This window comes from Pristis pectinata, chromosome 7, assembly GCF_009764475.1.
Source record: "Pristis pectinata isolate sPriPec2 chromosome 7, sPriPec2.1.pri, whole genome shotgun sequence".
Taxonomy (NCBI): domain Eukaryota; kingdom Metazoa; phylum Chordata; class Chondrichthyes; order Rhinopristiformes; family Pristidae; genus Pristis; species Pristis pectinata.
In genome coordinates, this window is record NC_067411.1 from 102,334,902 (window position 1) to 102,351,651 (window position 16,750).

Here is a 16,750-nt window from a genome sequence, read left to right on the forward strand (position 1 = left end):
TGGAGATTACATATCCAGACCAGTTTCATTTGGCAGGAATGTTGCATCTGAAGGTGTTTAGTGTCCATTTTTTAAAAAAAAGATAGTGTAGCAGTTAGCGTAACGCTATTACAGCACCAGTGACCCAGGTTCAATTCCCGTCGCTGTCTGTAAGGAGTTTGTACGTTCTCCTCATGTGTCTGCATGGGTTTCCTGGGTGCTCCAGTTTCCTCCCACATTCGAAAGACAGACGGGTTAGGAAGTTGTGGGCATGCTATGTTGGCGCCAGAAGCGTGGTGACACTTGCGGGCTGCCCCCAGAACACTCTACACAAAAGATGCATTTCACTGTGTGTTTCGATGTAAATGTGACTAATAAAAGATCTTATAAAAATGATCATATTTGTATTGTCCTGAGAAGTTTGCCTAAATTTATTGTGTTGACTGCAAGAATCTTGAGTTTAACTTGCTTTAATGTTCTTTTCTTTCTCAGTTTCAGGTCCTCTGAAGACAATTTAACCTACACCCTGAACTAAGACCACAATCTATATAACTCTAGAAGCAGAGTTAGGAATACAGCAAAACTGTGAGGCACTATTTTTTTGTACAAGGAAGGTCAGATATTTTTGCAAAGTTGCCTTCCTGCATTTCAGAATATTCCTTTGGTCTGTTCTGTTGAGAATTTTGGTGGTGGTATGAGCCAATAACTTCAGGGAAGGGCACTTTTGCTCTCTGGAATCAGAATGAAAAGGCATAGAAGGGAATTCAGTCTAGTGTACCTGTGCTGGATCTTTATTACTGTTATTTAAGTAGATACCATTAAAGCCGCCTTCTATGTATCCAGTACGCCCACAAATAAACATAAAAGAGTTGAATATACTGAGACATGCAAGCAGTGATTTCAAAAGGTGCAGCATCGATGCAGCTGTAGTTTTAATACAGAGCGCTGTTACATAGCAAGGAGCCACCCAAGTGGTGTGGAAATGGATCACAATGACCCTCCACCTAGGCTATCGAGCCTAATTGGTTGTCTATTGATAGGCATTTGCATCTCTGTGCTCCCACTGTTTTGGATCTTTTTACTGCTGCACGGGGGCTCTGGGGTGGGGGAGGAATTTGAGGTGAGACCTGGGGCTGACCTCGTGAGTCCGTGATAGCAAATCAGCAGATAATGAGAACTGAGTGCAATTCCACTCCACTGTTAGCCCATCAAGTACATTTCAATTTCTTTTTTTAGTGTTACGATTGAATCTGTTTCCAGCATTCATTCAGACAATGCACTCTGGATCACAACAGCTGTGTGTAAAGAAAACAAATGTTTCTTTGTCACCTCTGGTTGTTTTATCAATCTCCTTTTAATCTGCGATGTGACCCTGTAAAGTGAGCCGCTCCCACCAAATGCTGTAGGTCGCCTCTTTCATTCCTCACTGCAATGATTTGAAGATGACATTTCAAAAGTTGAATTTCCCTAGGAAAGAGCCCAGTGATTGTTTATAATTTAGGGTGCGCAATGTATATTTGCGATTGAGGTCAGTTACTTCAGGATTTTAATTCCTTCCTCATTGTGGGACAGGAACAAACTAATGTTCCAGAATTATTGTTGAGCAGATATGGACACTTGCACATTGCTTCAATAAAAGGCAAGGCCAGTAGTCCCAAAAATATCCTCATAGTAGTTGTTTCACTGCTGCAAGAGTGCCTCTTGGAGGTGAAAGAATTTGTATTCTTAAAAGAGCAGGAACTATTTCAAACAGGGTTTTAGTAAAAGTTCAATTTGCGATCTGACTGTTTGGAAATCGTGGCTCACCAAGTGATCTTTGTTTTCCTTACCCACTCGAGAGACCCCAGTCCCTGCACTCCACTTCAACTTAACTGGTACATTTTAATAAATTTTCCAATGTATGATGTCTTTAAAAAGAAAAATGAATTAAAAGTATAGTGATGCATTAATTGAAATAACAACATCCAGTCATCTAGAAAATTTGCCAGTCTGGCACCACCAAAGTCCTGAGTGTGCCAAGTCATTGGAATTTTACTGTAATTGGAAAAACCTTTTAATGTTAGTCAACATCAAACAACAGCAACAGTACTTGGCTAACTAAACTTCCCATTTTTGCAGGACTTGATAGTTTGCAGGATTTGCTGAAGTCTGGGCCCTTCGTGTTCAACAGGTGCTGAAGAATGAATTGATGAATTACCTGTTACATTTTGAGCAGGAGTCCAGGTATGTTTTATTCTGTAGCTCAGCTCTAAATTCTGCAACAAATGAAAGCTGTGTTCTGGTTCCTTTAGAATAGAACTTGTGATGACCTAAGGTGCATAATGTATATAGAGTGAAAGTGTGCCTATTAATGAAAATGAGGAAGTGCTTGTTAATCTCTGTAACCAAAGTCTTTTTCTTAGCAAGTTGTTGTGGGGAGAGCGGGTATGCTGGTTCTCGTTGTAAGATGAATTTCATTACTTAAAATCGTCCACAATAGATTTTCACAAAAGGAGGTGGTACTGTCGTGCTTATTATCAACTAAAAGGACATTGGGGAGATATGATATCAGAGTTCTTTCCTTCATAATTTAATGATGTCCAGTTGCAACAAATAAGTGGGTCATTTTGCTTTTGCAGTGGTGTAAACTGTGCAATTGAGAATCAGCATTTAACAATTCCCCTGATCTTTATTTCATTAAAAAGTGTTTGAAATGGACTGACAAGTAAACATAACCCATCTTACAGTTTTGCACAGTCAAATTTACCTTCAGAGTATCTGAAGTTCAGAGTGGAAAGCATTTAGTCTAAGCAAGTCCTTCACCTTGTTTTGTTCCAACAATCCAACATATTCACAAAATACCTTCAAGACTATATCATTTCCTTAATGTAATATTGCTTTTATAATGCATCTTCTCAAAATCAAGGGATCTGATACAAAATGCAATGGAATTGGTTTGCTATGTGTGGGAGCAGGCTAATTTTAAATAACAAAGCTGGAGTAATTGTAGAATCTCACTTTTGTTCTCAAAGTTTCTGTAGCAGCAACCAATTTTGTTATCTTGCAAAAATGCCAAAACAAAACGCCCATTTGTTTAATTAAGAAACTGAATGATACTCATTTCTCCCAAGTGTGACAGCTGCAAATCACTTTGAGTCACAGTAGAGCATGAAACTTTTCAGGAGGAGTTACCAGCTCTGTTTCCTGGCTTAATGCTTTTTCAGTTCATTTACTTGCGTCCCAATTAGCTATGAGATAAATTATCCTGAGGATAAAGTAAGTAGTTTGCATAGTTTCCGTGGTACTTTTTACCTGTCCCTTCTGGAACACCAGATATTCATGGTTTATTGAGCAGCTTTAATTTGGGTAACAGTTCTAAAACCTGCCCAAAGTATCTTTCCACAAAAATATTTTTTTCTCTCTGTAGAGAATTTGCTTTCTGTCCAATTGCTTGTCCTTGCAAAGTAGAGTGCCTTGGGTATGGTAAGGATCTGGCCTTTTTATGTTGATAAAATAAAACTTGTACTGGTTGTTAAGGACTTTAGTTATTTACACAGCACACTGACCAGTGCCATTTCCAAATTAAGACTTTGGTTCAAATTCTGAGGAACTGAGTGGAAAATCTAGTCTGGCGTTTCAGGCCTGGTATTGATTCTGAAGGGTGATTCTTCAGCTGAAGGTTAAGAGAAAGCTCATCTACATTTTGAAGAGGGTATTTGAAGAAAAGTGAGGAGCCCTTTCACTGTCCTAGCCAACATTTTCACCCTACCAGCATCAAGAGCAGAATCACTGGTCGTTGTTTTTGATAGGCTGCGTGCAAAATGTTGACAGTGTTAGCTTATTGTAAGTGCAACTTCATTTTAGCAGGGAAGAAGAGTTAACATATCAGGGGAAAAGGTAATAAGTATTTAATTTACTGTAATTCTGTGGGCATCTTAAGTGAAGTTGCCTTGGACTGCTTTTGTGTGTTATTTGTTGGGTAAAATTGGCAGAGGTTACCTGTCCATGTCCAGCTTTAAGGAATGATGACATGACTTTTATCAATGTGCCAACAAAATATTATGTAACAAAAAAACTCATCAATCCTCTATATACCATGTTTTTCCACTTTAACTTATCTATTTAATGACAGAAATCATGCTTGTGCTACTGTTATGATTTAACTTCATCTTTTCTTCCTTTAACTCATAAAACCTGAATGGAGGTTCCAAAAATCTTTCTCTACAAACCATCTGCACCCCCAAGAAGTTTACACAAAATGGCAAAATTAATTTTCTGCAATTGTAAGCGATAATAGGTATTAAGTTTTCTAATATATTTTATCTTAATGTAGAGAGACTTAACTTGCTGCATCACTCTCCCAATGACATTGATCCAAGTTGGCTCCAATATCCCAGGGCCAGGTTAGTTTAAAGAAAACGGGGATTGCTGGAAATGTGCAGTACATCAGACAGCATCAACAGAAGAGAGGGATCCAACCTTTCAGGTCAGGCTTTTGTAAAGATGCTGATCGCCATGTACACTTCTAACTCCGGACTCTGGTTCAGAAGTGGAGAAGTTTGGACGGTGTCATAGCAAGGATTTCTTAACAGAAAGGAGACAGTAGCAGAAATTTGGAAGGGGGGGTGTTTGGTAGGGGGTGCAGAAATAGGATGGGAAATACTGAATGAAATCCTCACTGAAGAAGGTAAAACTGCCATGAGAAAACAAGCATTATTGACAGAGTTAACAAAACTAGATCGTAGGTTGGATGTTTTGCTTTTTAAATCTAAAATGCTCCGTGTATATACTAGGTATCATAATGAAAAACAAATAACACTTCCTTTTTGCAAGTTATGTTTCCAGGGTGCTGGGGGTTTGATCTGTGTCAGTGGTTCACTTTTATACCAACGGTAGCATAAATAAAGGAGCCCCACAGCATTCTAAATATTTGCTAAATTAATACTATTTAAGGAAAGTACTTCAAGATTCCATTGCCTGGTGTTTTTCTTGGACGGTGGTGTTTCTGCTGGTACCTGAGCAAGTGCCGTACACCAGCTGTTTCATTCCTGCTTTCCATCTGACGGCCATTATAAGCTGTCATTCATTGGCTCTTCATGTCTGTAAGATTAGTTGTTGCATCACCTCCCTTTTTGAATCTGATAGCTGGTTCTAGGTTTTGTTAGTTTTTCATTAAATAGAGGAGTTTGGTCGAGTGCATGCAGGGTTCCTGAACTTAAAAGGCAAAGCAGAAGCAATTTTAAGTTGAATAGTCTAAAAGCTCAGCAAATTGAGATCTGATTGTGCAGGGTACACTCGAAGGGAAAGGAGCTGAAATAATTATTAAAGCTAAAAATGCAAAAGCATGTTATGTGGTTTTGTGGGTAGCTGGCTGATCCATTTTGCTGTGTGGACAAGGAGTTCTTTTAATTCATTTTTGATATCTGGGTCAACATTTATTGCCCATTTCCCAATTGCCCTTGAAGGTGCTGGTGACCCGCAGACTTGAACTGCAGCTTGAAATCGGAATCAGGTTTATTATCACTGACTTGTATGACGTGAAATTTGTCATTCTGCGGCTGCAGTGCAAAGATGTAAAATTACTATAAATTACAAAATAAATAGAGCAAAAAAAAAAGGAATAACGAGGTAGTGTTCATGGACCATTTCAGAAATCTGATGGCGGAGGGGAAGAAGCTGTTCCTGAAATGTTGAGTGTGGGTCTTCAGGTTCCTGTACCTCCTCCCTGATGGTGGTAATGTGAAGAGGGCATGTTCTGGATGGTGAGGGTCCTTGATGGATGCTGTCTTGAGGCACCACCTCTTGAAGATATCCTCGATGGTCAGGAGGATCCATGATGGAGTTGGCTGAGTCTATGACCCTCTGCAGCCTCTTGCAATCCTGTGCATTGGAGCCTCCATACCAGGCTGTGATGCAACCAGTCAGAATGCTCTCCACCATACATCTGTAGAAAGTTGCAGGAGTCTTTGGTGACATACCGAATCTGCTCAAACTCCTAATGAAGTAGAGCCACTGGCGTGCCTTCTTCATGATTGACTCAATGTTTTGGGCCTAAGATAGATCCTTTGAGATATTGATGCCCAGGAACTTGAAGCTGCTCAACCTTTCCACCACTGACCGCTCAATGAGGACTGGTGTGTGTTCTCCTGACTTCCCCTTCCTGAAGTCCACAATCAGTTCCTTGGTCTTGCTGACATTGGGTGTGTTGTTGTTGTGACACCACTCAAGCAGCTTATCTATCTCACTCCCGTACGCCTCCTCATTGCTATCTGAGATTCTGCCAACAACAGTAGTGTCATTGGCAAATTTATAGATGGTGTTTTGAGCTGTGCTTAGCCACACAGTCACGAGTCTGGCCTTCTAGTGATGGTATTCCTACAGTGCTGTTGAGTAAGGACTTCCAGGACGTGGATCTGGTGACAATGAATGACCAGTGATTCTACTCCTAAGTTGGAATGGTTGACTTGGAGGGAAAACTTCAAGTGGTGATATTTTTGTTTATCTGCTGTCTATGATGTTCTTGGTGCTAGAGGTTGAAGGCTAGGGAGATGTTGTCAGAGTAGCCCAGGTGAGTAACTGCAGTGCCTCTTTGTAGATGGTGCACACTGTGACCACTGTGTGCCGGTAGTGGAGGGAGTGAGTATCTAGCAAGGCAGAGAGGGTACCAGTTAAGTGAGCTGCTTTGACCTGACTCTAGTCCACAATGCTATTTGGTAAGCTTAAATCAAAAGTTAAAATATTGGAAATGAAGGATGTGGGGTCAGGAATTGTTCCTGTTCTGAGAGAGAGAGAGACTGCATGAGGGTTGGTGGGCTGGGGAGGGCCAGAGCTGGTCTGGTGTGAAGCCTCAGGTTTATCTATGACAGTTGTGTGCATTGGAGCAGGCAGTTCCAGGTCACTGCACCCGTACGTCCACAAGCCAAACAGTAGGCCTTGTCTTCAGTCTCTCACATCAGCAGAGGGATGTGATGATTGTTCCTGGGGAGAGGGTCACTGGATGGGGGGGGGCTAAAGATCAGAGGGGCAGAGACAGGCTTTGGGGAAGGAGGGTGGGCGGTGAGAAGATTGAGTCTTGGGGTAGACGATGTTGCGCAGGGGGAGAAGTCCCGGGCTGTGGGGGAGATGGTTGAACACCAGGTTGGAGAAGGACATGGAGGGGTTTGAAGAGGAAATTGGGAACAGAAATGAAATTGAGGCCGCTCATGCAGTGATGGATGGGTTGGCAGCAGTGGAAGGGTCAGGGAAAGATCTGAAGGGGCATTGGTGATACACATAGGTAGTGTCTATGAGGGCAGACACTGATACCATTTCTACAGCAGAGACCCACATGTTCATGTTTAAAAATAACCACCTGAGTAACATCCCCCTTGTTGGTCGCTGATTGGCGTCATCGTGCGTGGGTGATGAGCCTTCCACACATCTTCCCGAGTTATAGAAGTTACCCAATCGCACGAAAACATGGGCCTGCACAGTAAGATGTCTTGTTCACAGCTGATCCAAATGGTCATTCTGGTTTTACCCCTCAGTGACGTCTCTCACCCCCGCCCCACCAACCTTTCCCACTCCTTTTGTCTCCTCGCCAGTTCTGAGTTCTGACGAAGGGTCTTTGACCTGAAGCAATGACTCTGTTTCTCTTCCCAGAGTATTTCCAGCAATTTCAATTCTCATGTAAGATTTCTGGGTTGCAATGCTTTGAGTCACAAGCAAATGAAAGACTTAAAAGTGCAACATAATTTCATCGACTGTTTCAGTTTTTCTGGAGATAAAGTGAAGATGAGAATAAACAAGTTCTGTTATCTTGCTGCATAGTTGCTTTTAAAAACAGATTAATTGCTGATGTACTAAACTCCTTCAGATTTAATACATCTGCATGTTAATGTCTGCATAGTAACAATGGAAGGAAGGACTAATATCCACTTCGAACATTTTCTGCTTTTATTGTAACCCTTCAGAAGGGACTTTAATCTACATATTGGCTGTGAAAATCAAATTTATACAAACAATGCAGGGAATGTACACAAAATGGATTATTAGATCACTTGGTTGAGGAAGTAATTTGGCAAGATCTGCTCTGAAACAAAGGGTTGATGAATAATCTCATTGTAAGGAGGGTCCTAGGGAAGGGTAAGTGCAATACGATAGAACTCTGAACTACCTCACTTTCAAATTAAGTGTAGTCTTCAACTAGATTTATAATTTAGTCTGAGATATACCACCCAACTCATCCCTGCTGTCCAAGGTGCCTAAACAAAGGAAACTGAGGGGCAGGTTGGCTGTTGGGGCGGGGGGAAGGAACTACATTGACATAGGAAAGGCATAGGCTAGCATTTAAATAAATGATTGGTAATAATTATTTAATCCTTTTGAAGGCCTAGGGAAAGAGTATTAAATCTACTGCTGGGGAAGTTAATGAGCTTAAATAAAAAAATAAATAAAAATGATGGAAGAACTCAGCAGGTCAGGTAGCCTCTGTGGAAAGAGAAGCAGTTAACTTTTTATATTAACTGTACATTAAAGTCCCCTCTGAAGGGTCAGAATAAAAGCAAAAAGGAGGTAGACATCAATCCTTCCTTTGTTACTATGCAGATATTCAGTTAATTCCATCTGTGCCTTTTCTACTGTCTTTAAATCTTTCCCAAAGCAAAGTTTCCTTCCTCATGTAGCTGAACCAGCATTTTATAGCAGTTCAATATCATTCACTTTGGTACTCTCCTGCCTGCTTATAAAGACCAGATTCTCTATCCCCTTTTATTTACACTCTCTCTACCTGCTGTGCACCTTGAGGCATTTATGCATATTCTTCCCCTGTGTCTTTCTGTTCTTGGCATCTCTTTGGAATTGTATCTTTTTATATTTCATTGCCTCCACTCATTCTTCCAGCCTTGATGGACTACCATGCGCTTCCCTGCATTACCTGTTGTCTGTCGAATGTACCAACCTGTCCGTGCCCTATTGAAGTTTATCACCACTCTCCTTGGTGTTTAATATAAGTAATGTAACCATTTCTCCAGTGCAATGAGGATGCTATGAGAAAGGTTCTTTTGGAATCTTAAAGATAGACGTATCTGGACACAGTCTTTGTACTTGAAAAGGAGGATTTTATTCATTAAGACCAACGTGGGAACAGAATGTGAAGGAACAAATGCACACTTGCACTAGGGTGATCGCAAAATGTGGGGGGGAGTCGCAACAGGTGAAGTGCACGCATGCTCACACACACAACAAACTGGTACAAACGATCAGGGAACGAACAACTATGTTGTCTGGACCCCCTGAATCGGGACAAACAACAGCTCTATGCTACTGGGAATCTACTCAGGATGCTCCTAGACCCCTGTGGCAGTGCAGCCTCTCACCTGTGGTCTTGACCCCAGCAGCAATCAAAGAGCCCACATGTACCACCTTTTATAGGGCTGTAGCGGGGTGGAGCCGCTCAGGTGAAACAAACCAATGATTCAGGGTCAAGAACAAAGGTGGGTTACGAGCCAGTCCTCGGGTGTGTTCTTTAATGGGTGGGGCGGAGCAGGACCCTTGATTGACAGTGGTGTAGCCTCCGACCTGATAGGCAATGCTATCATCCGACCATGGGGGTCAGTAGTGTTGTCACTGTCATCTGACCCCGGCCTTTCACACTACAGATGGATAGCTCCACACACTTTTATAATTAAACTGCGTCCAGAGTATAAGAGACCAGCTGTTTCAGTGCTGTTGTCTCCTGAAGAATGAGCCTGTCTCTACTTGCTGTGCTGCCCTCAAAGGTTTGGATGAATGGAGAGTCATGGGCAGCGGAAGATACTAATGATGCCATTATTGGTGGCACTGAAATGTTTTTGGTTGATGTGGGTTATATTCCCATCAAAACGTTTATCAGTATGTGCTGGGAATTCAAATTGTTTCCCCAGTTCAAGTTCAGTGGAAGTGTAATTGTAATTAAATGTTTTAAAAAAAAATGACAGCAGCAATGTCTTATAAAGAAATGAATGTCTGCTTCAACCAAACCATGAGGTTTGGAGAACAAATCATTCCAATCACGTTTTATCATCTGTTCCTCCTTCCTTCATCCACCTAGTGTAATCTTGAAGCTCAGTATATACACTGCCCAATAACCTTGGATAATTCCATAGCCTCCAAACAGTGTTTATCCTACTCTCTCATGGAGTACTTACTTTTAATCCAGGTTCCATGACCCCTCATTCCAAACCCTTCAGCTACTGGATACAGTCTGCTCCAATTTGCCCTTATCCATCTTCGCGAATTTAATCACTTCTATCGTGTTGCTTCGTAATCTGCAATTTTCTAATAAAATGGGTATCTCAAGTCTTCATATTTGTATTTTCTCATTTGCACTGACAGCCTAGTGAATCTGCCTTATGTACTTCCTTAAATCCTTGTTATCCTCCCCAGGGCTGAGGCAGAACTCTCATTGAGAAGCAGATTTTTATTGTTTGTAGCTATTGTTGTTACTAAGAGGCTGATCCTCTTGATTGAGGGGGAATGTAATGGTGGTCTGCTTCTCAATAAATATGATCTTCAGAGGACAACAGCTTTAATTTGTATAGATTTTAATGCTACCTGCCGTGGTTCAGACTAAAGTGAATTTGATTTTTTTTTTATCTGCTTGTGCAGAGAATGGAATGGGTTTACTTGTCTGAAGCTCAATTATTGCATGCATCCGTGTCTTGCCTCTTAAGACGGCTCAACTAGTAGGGCTGCTGCATGATAACTCTGACCTGAGCTTGATCCTGACCTCCCAGTGCTATCTGTGTGGAGTTTGTACACACTCCCTGTGACTGCGTGGATTTCCTTTAGGTGCTTTGCCTTCCCGCATCCCAAAAACATGCACGTTGGTGGGTTGATTGGCCTCTGTAGATTGTCCCCAGTGTGTGTGGTGGGGAGAATAAAATGCGATCTGTGTGGGATTAGTGTAAAGTGGGTTCTCGATGGTTAGCACAAACTCACTAGGCCAAAGGGCCTGTTTTCATGCTGCAAGACTCTGTGACTCGACTAGTGAGGGGAGCAGCTATTGAAATGAAACTTAATTTGATGTATTATATTTCAGAAATATCAAGATTAGTGTCTAGAAAGTGGATCCCCTACTCTTTTCAGTGCACCAAATGAGTGCTGTGTTTTGACCTAACACCAAGTCAGTGGTCACCAGCAGCATTCTGAAGCTGGCATATCCTCAATGAAACAATAATCATTGTTATTTACTCCCTCTAAGTGTGAAAACAACCTGACCTGTGCTTTCACAAACTGCCATCTTGTGAGTTTGACTTCTTGATCCAGAGCCATCTCTAAGTAACTAATGCTGATGGCATTGTCTTGAGTGTGCAATGCAATGGGGAGATGATGCCTTGGGGTGAATTTGACACAAGTACCTCGTCCAGTTTCTCAATGGGCAGGACTTGTTGCAGCAAATGAGCACAAATACTTCAAAGCAGGCTCAAAGTTTTTCTTCGTATGTAAAATTTGGGGGGGAAAGAAAGGTGCAAATCAGTCTAATTTCAAGGAAAAGATTTTTATCCCAAAGTATCATGCAACCTCTTCTCACTACACACAATGGAAAAAATGATAGATTTTCGTATTGTTTGTTCCTGGGGAGTGAATGTTGCCAGTAGTGCAGGGAGATTGCTTATACTGGGATACTCTGACAGCATTGAGAGTGAACATGTAATCTGGAACTGCAGTTCAGATACAAGGAAAGATTGGGTAGGGTTAGTTGGTTCTCTTCCCTGACTGACTAGTGAATCAATTAGTCTTTTACAGCAGCCTTTGTAGTCATTTTTGTGATATTTATCGCACAAATGATCACATTTATTGAACTCACTTTCATAATTTGCCATGGTGGGATTTGATTTTACCACTGCTTAGCCATCATCAGAAGTGAAGAACTGTTCCGGGGAACTGCTGGTATATGAATTGTTTCTGTGGAGCTGAATTTGTTCCTTCCCTAGGTGTGGACAGTATAGGTAAAGACCAGCATTTATTGACCACTTCAAATTACCTCTTTACCCAGACCAACAGCAATTATAGTTGACCCCCAAGAGCTATGTGCTTGGAGTGTAGACAGACTGTACTGGGTATGGATGGCCAATTTTCCTTCCTTGAATCGTGCACCTTTACAATTCAGTGGTTTCATGGTGATTGTTACTGATGCTAGCTGTTCATTCCAAATGTATTGAATTACTTAAAGGCTGTAGTGGTATATGTACTTGCATGTCTAAATTTAATAGCCTCTGGATACTAGTCTAGTAACTCGTACTGCTGCTTCAATTGCGCTGTTTCATTAACAGTAAGATATCTTGTTGTCTTGGGTTCAAGTACCACTGTCGGGGACAAACCACACACTTGGCCAGCTGTGTGGAACAGGTGATGCATTGTACAAAACCACTGGCCCAAAATTTCCTTCAGGTGAGTGGCCTGTGCTTGTGCTTCCCTCCTGCCTGCACCCACTTAGGGCAGATCTTCAGGCAGCAACTTGCTGAACGAAGTGATGTTGGGAAAGGCCTGCTGAGAGTGATACTTGGGGACATCTATGTGGACCTCCTGGCGTTTTGTGTTTTGCCACTGATTATATTATTTAAGGACAGGCTTTTGCAAATTTTTGCAAGGTGTGGAAAAGATAATTGTTCTCTGGCAGAGGCCTGTTGATCGTGTGTGGATGCTGCAGTTGAAGGAGAGCATAATGTAAACAGATTCCATTCTCCTGGCTGGAGAACTGTGTGCCTTATCCAGTTTGATGTAAGTAAGTGCAATTATGTTTTTGGGTATTTGCCTGAAGTGAGGTTGACTTTTTATTTCCATTCCACCACCACCACCCCCCTGCCCCCCCCAAGCTCCTTGTGAACATAGAACACTACAGCACAGTACAGGCCCTTCGGCCCACGATATTGTGCTGACATTTTATCCTGCTCTATGATCCATCTAACCCTTTCCTCCCACATAGCTCCCTATTTCTCTATCATTCACATAATCATTGTGTTCAGCTAGCTCGCCTGTAGGCTGTGACAAAGGATGTCCGTGTGTTTGTGAGTTGCAGCAGTACCATGGTACTTTATTCAATCAGCCGTACGAGATGCGGAGTGTTACTGGACCACTCTGAGCTTTCTTCTCTCCATGTATAGTCAGCACGGTGGTGTGTTTTAGCCCAGATTATTGACCTGGACGGGGATATTTTCCCTTTCTAAATTGGGAGTGTAATTCCACTTCTGATCCCTGAGCAGAGTCTTGGAATGTTTAACCTACTGTTACCTTGCTCCAGGAGGGCACTATCTTCAGCTCTTCTGTTTTTATTACTCAGCTGGGCAGGGAGCTTCTATGGAGAGAAGGTAAGTGAATGCTCAACTTAATGACTTTTCATCAGGTTTTAACCTACAGAGATGTGGAAAAATGTAGGGGAGTGGTACGGGGATGAATAAAAGGGAAGGTCCCTGTATATCACCGACCCACCTTATCACAGACTTTCCCTCTTAACCACCTTTGACCAATTGCTTTAGCTGCCTATCTCTGGATGTCTGTTGTCTCATTCTGCTGTCCCCAAGGGATTGTAATTGAGATGCAGTGGGTGTGGTTGGAATTGTGCCAAGGCGCACAGTGTGTCATCTGAAGGAGATTTAGTCCCGTGCATAAGTGGCTCTTATCTGCAGGAAATCTTAAGCACTGGGCTCCACCATCTTGGTCTTCGTCCTGCAGTTCACCTTTAAGTATCGCCAAGTAGGCCTTTCACTCGGTGTGAGAGCCTGCTTCTCCCTGCACAGGCCCTGCGGTCCCTGAGCATAGATCTGAGTGTGAATCTTCTGGGTGTGCTGTCAGAGTCTCGTTTGCACGGGATTGGATGCCACTGCATTTCCAGAAGGCAGTATTAGGAAGACTAGGCAATAATCTGTGAATTTTCTGATTGCTTTTCCAGTAAGACTGGTTCTAATGCACGTGTAAACATTACACTGTGGAATAGAATTTCCCGGCTATTATTTGGCAAAGTGCATGAGATGATGGCCACAGGAGGTGTTTTTTCAAAAATAAATCCCTAAAATACACTTTTTTTTATAAAATCCAACTGAAACATGGAAGTTTATATTAAAATTTAAGTTTGCAATGTGAAGTTTTCTTGCAATTACTGTATTTCCATCTTGGTAATGCAGTTTTTGATGTGATTAGGCATTGCAATGTATCCCCTGACATTTGGCTGCAGTGTGAATGTGAACTTAAAGATTTCATTTTCGGTATGAAAACATTAGGAACCTCGGCAAGCTTTTTCCCTCACTTTAGATATGAAAGGAAAAGATTCTGTCAACTTTGAACTTCTTTGCCCTGTTCTATTTTTTCCAGATAATCTATTATGCACATCTTTAACTGCTCTTTTAAGATTCCACCAAATGGGAACAGAAGTGCTGATGGCTGTAACTTAATTTGGTGCCGCAGACTGACCAAGCTGTACACTGCTTCACGGGGCTGTGGGGAATAAGGAAACATCAGAGTTGGTGAGGGTTGTGCTGATGTTTGGTCTTGTGCTAGGGCCCACTTTATCAATGGAGAATGGGAAATGTAATTACAATGTGTTTTTTTTAGATGTACTTTCATAACTGGATATTTTGTCCTTGCTGATGAATGCTTATTTCTGATGAATTATTTAGTAAATCTCTAACTGTGTAGGAGTAATAACAGCTGCAAATAAGCTACTGAAATAGCTGTGTGTTTTTGGTTCTTTGTGGTTGATTTTATCTATGCTCAACATGGGGCTTTACAGCAGAGGGGCTGCAGAATAAAGCTGGGCACCTGCCACAATAATAACTTTCTCGCTGGTTTTAATGTAGCTCACTTTGTGGCAGGTAGTTCTTTGGTAATTTTCTGAATCAGCCTGAGGATTCTCAAAATGAGAAATGCTCATCTCTTGTTCAGCTGTTATAAAGTTTGTTGGTTTAAAATATATTATTTGTGGTATATTAGGGAATGACTGGCACTAGTTATTTAGCCTGAGCTTGGTAAACTACCATACACTAATCTTGACTGAGTTTACCTTGATTGTACCTGCCTGAGCTCCGTCTACTGCTTCACAAACACCTTGCTGTTTGCTGCAAGGTCAAGAACCTCTTTGCACTGCTGACGAATGCACTCTCCCCTAACAGCACAAGTGGACTTGTCGTAGATGACACTGAAGTTGGATTATCCAGGTACCAGTGCAAAGAATAGCCACCTACTCTGAACATCACTGATTTTACTTCAGAAAGGAACATCCACATTCATTTGTTTACTAATGGAGGATACTTGTTCAAAATTTGTCAAGCTAACAAGGGACGGCAATAAACCTTAAACTCAAATAGATATACTTGATTTCCAGTATCTATTTATTGCATGAATCGTTCCAATGTAATGGTTTCTGTTCCACTTTGCCCATTTTTTGAAATGCAAAATAATTTTGGTCTGTATGACCACAGATTTACACATCCAAACTTCCTGAAAGTTGAAAATGATGGTCTAGTTGTTGTTGTTGTTCGTGCTGTGTGTGAAATTACTAATAAGATCACTTTTTTTTTTGTTCTTGGTGTCTGCAGATGTCGCATAACTTTAACCAAAACGAACTGGTTTGTTTGGGAGAGCGGCAATTTCAACAGTTCTGTAAATTATTTCTGAAGCATTCGGATGAAATCTCCAATGGCTGGGAGTGGAGGGAAAAGGTATGCTGGAGGTTAAAATGCTTCAGTTACATTGAATCATTGAACTTGGAAGGATTCAGACACTTTTCATTCACTTCATATTTACATCTTTATATTTCTTCACTTCCATTATTTTTCCTCCAATTCGTAGTTTGGGTTTCAACAGGACTACTTGAGCTGAGCTCCAAAGAGCTGGATTCCAGAGGTGAGAATGAGAACAACTGCCCTTGACATCTAGGCAGCATTTGACCTCGTGTGGCCTCAGAGCCATAAGAAAACTGAAGTCTGTGGGTATCAGTCAGTGGGTGAATGAAGACCTATTAGAAATGCATACAACATTATTTGGGCCAACACTAGAACAATACATGCAGTTCTAGAAAGTAACAGCACTGGATGGGATGCAGGGGAAACTTGCAATTTCTGTTCACGGATCCAGAAAACAATAGTTTTGAGAGGACAGCAACTCGACTGCAGATGTGGAGACACAAGGGACGGCAGATGCTGGAACCTGCAGCAACAAACGAGAAGCTGGAGGAACATGGCAGATCAGGCAGCCTGTGGAGGGAAGTGGACAGATGTTTCGGGCTGAGACCCTTCATCTGGACTGAAAGATAGAGGGGAGGTGGACAGTATAGAGAAGGGGTGGGTCAAGAGCTGGCAAGCGATAGGTGGATCCAGGTGAGGAGGGGTGATGGGCAGGTGGAGGAGGGGAGAGTGACTGATGGGTGGAGGTGACAGAGCTGCAAATGGAATCTGATAGAAAAGGAAGGTGAAGCAGGGAATTTAAGGGAGGTGGGGAGGGGACCCAGTGGGCAGGGTGTGTGGGTGATGGGCAGATGGTGGGTGGAGGAGGGGAGAGACCCCAGGTGATGGGGGTGGGGTGGATGTAGGAGGAACTGGGTGGAAAAGGGACAGAGGCTGAAGATGCTGTTGGAACAAAGGGAACTAAGGATCTATTTAACTGAGTTGTGGAAAAATTAGCAGGGCTGCAACAGTGTGAGCGTGAAGGATCTCGTTTTAGACCAAGAAATGGATGACTCTCTGCCATGCTCCCAAGTTAAGTTAGGAAGTTTGGAGGGGATTTGAGGGGGTGGAGTTTCATGTGATGAGAAGCGGTGGTATGATGGTCACTGGCTAAA

At 42.0% G+C, this 16,750-nt stretch overlaps 1 protein-coding gene across 7 annotated transcripts in view; it reads left to right on the forward strand.

Moving 5' to 3' along the window:
• atg10 (ATG10 autophagy related 10 homolog (S. cerevisiae)) overlaps nucleotides 1-16,750 on the forward strand; it is a 202,086-nt gene that overhangs the window by 10,978 nt on the left and 174,358 nt on the right. For 6 of the 7 annotated variants that reach the window (XM_052019787.1, XM_052019789.1, XM_052019785.1 and 3 more), the window contains 3 exons: nucleotides 472-564; nucleotides 2,098-2,202; nucleotides 15,510-15,632. In XM_052019787.1, the coding sequence (XP_051875747.1) occupies nucleotides 15,510-15,632 (123 nt within the window). In that variant the 5' untranslated portion in view covers nucleotides 472-564; nucleotides 2,098-2,202. Of the gene's footprint in view, nucleotides 1-471; nucleotides 565-2,097; nucleotides 2,203-14,286; nucleotides 14,439-15,509; nucleotides 15,633-16,750 lie in introns of all 7 variants that reach the window. The other variant, XM_052019792.1, reaches the window with a different exon arrangement.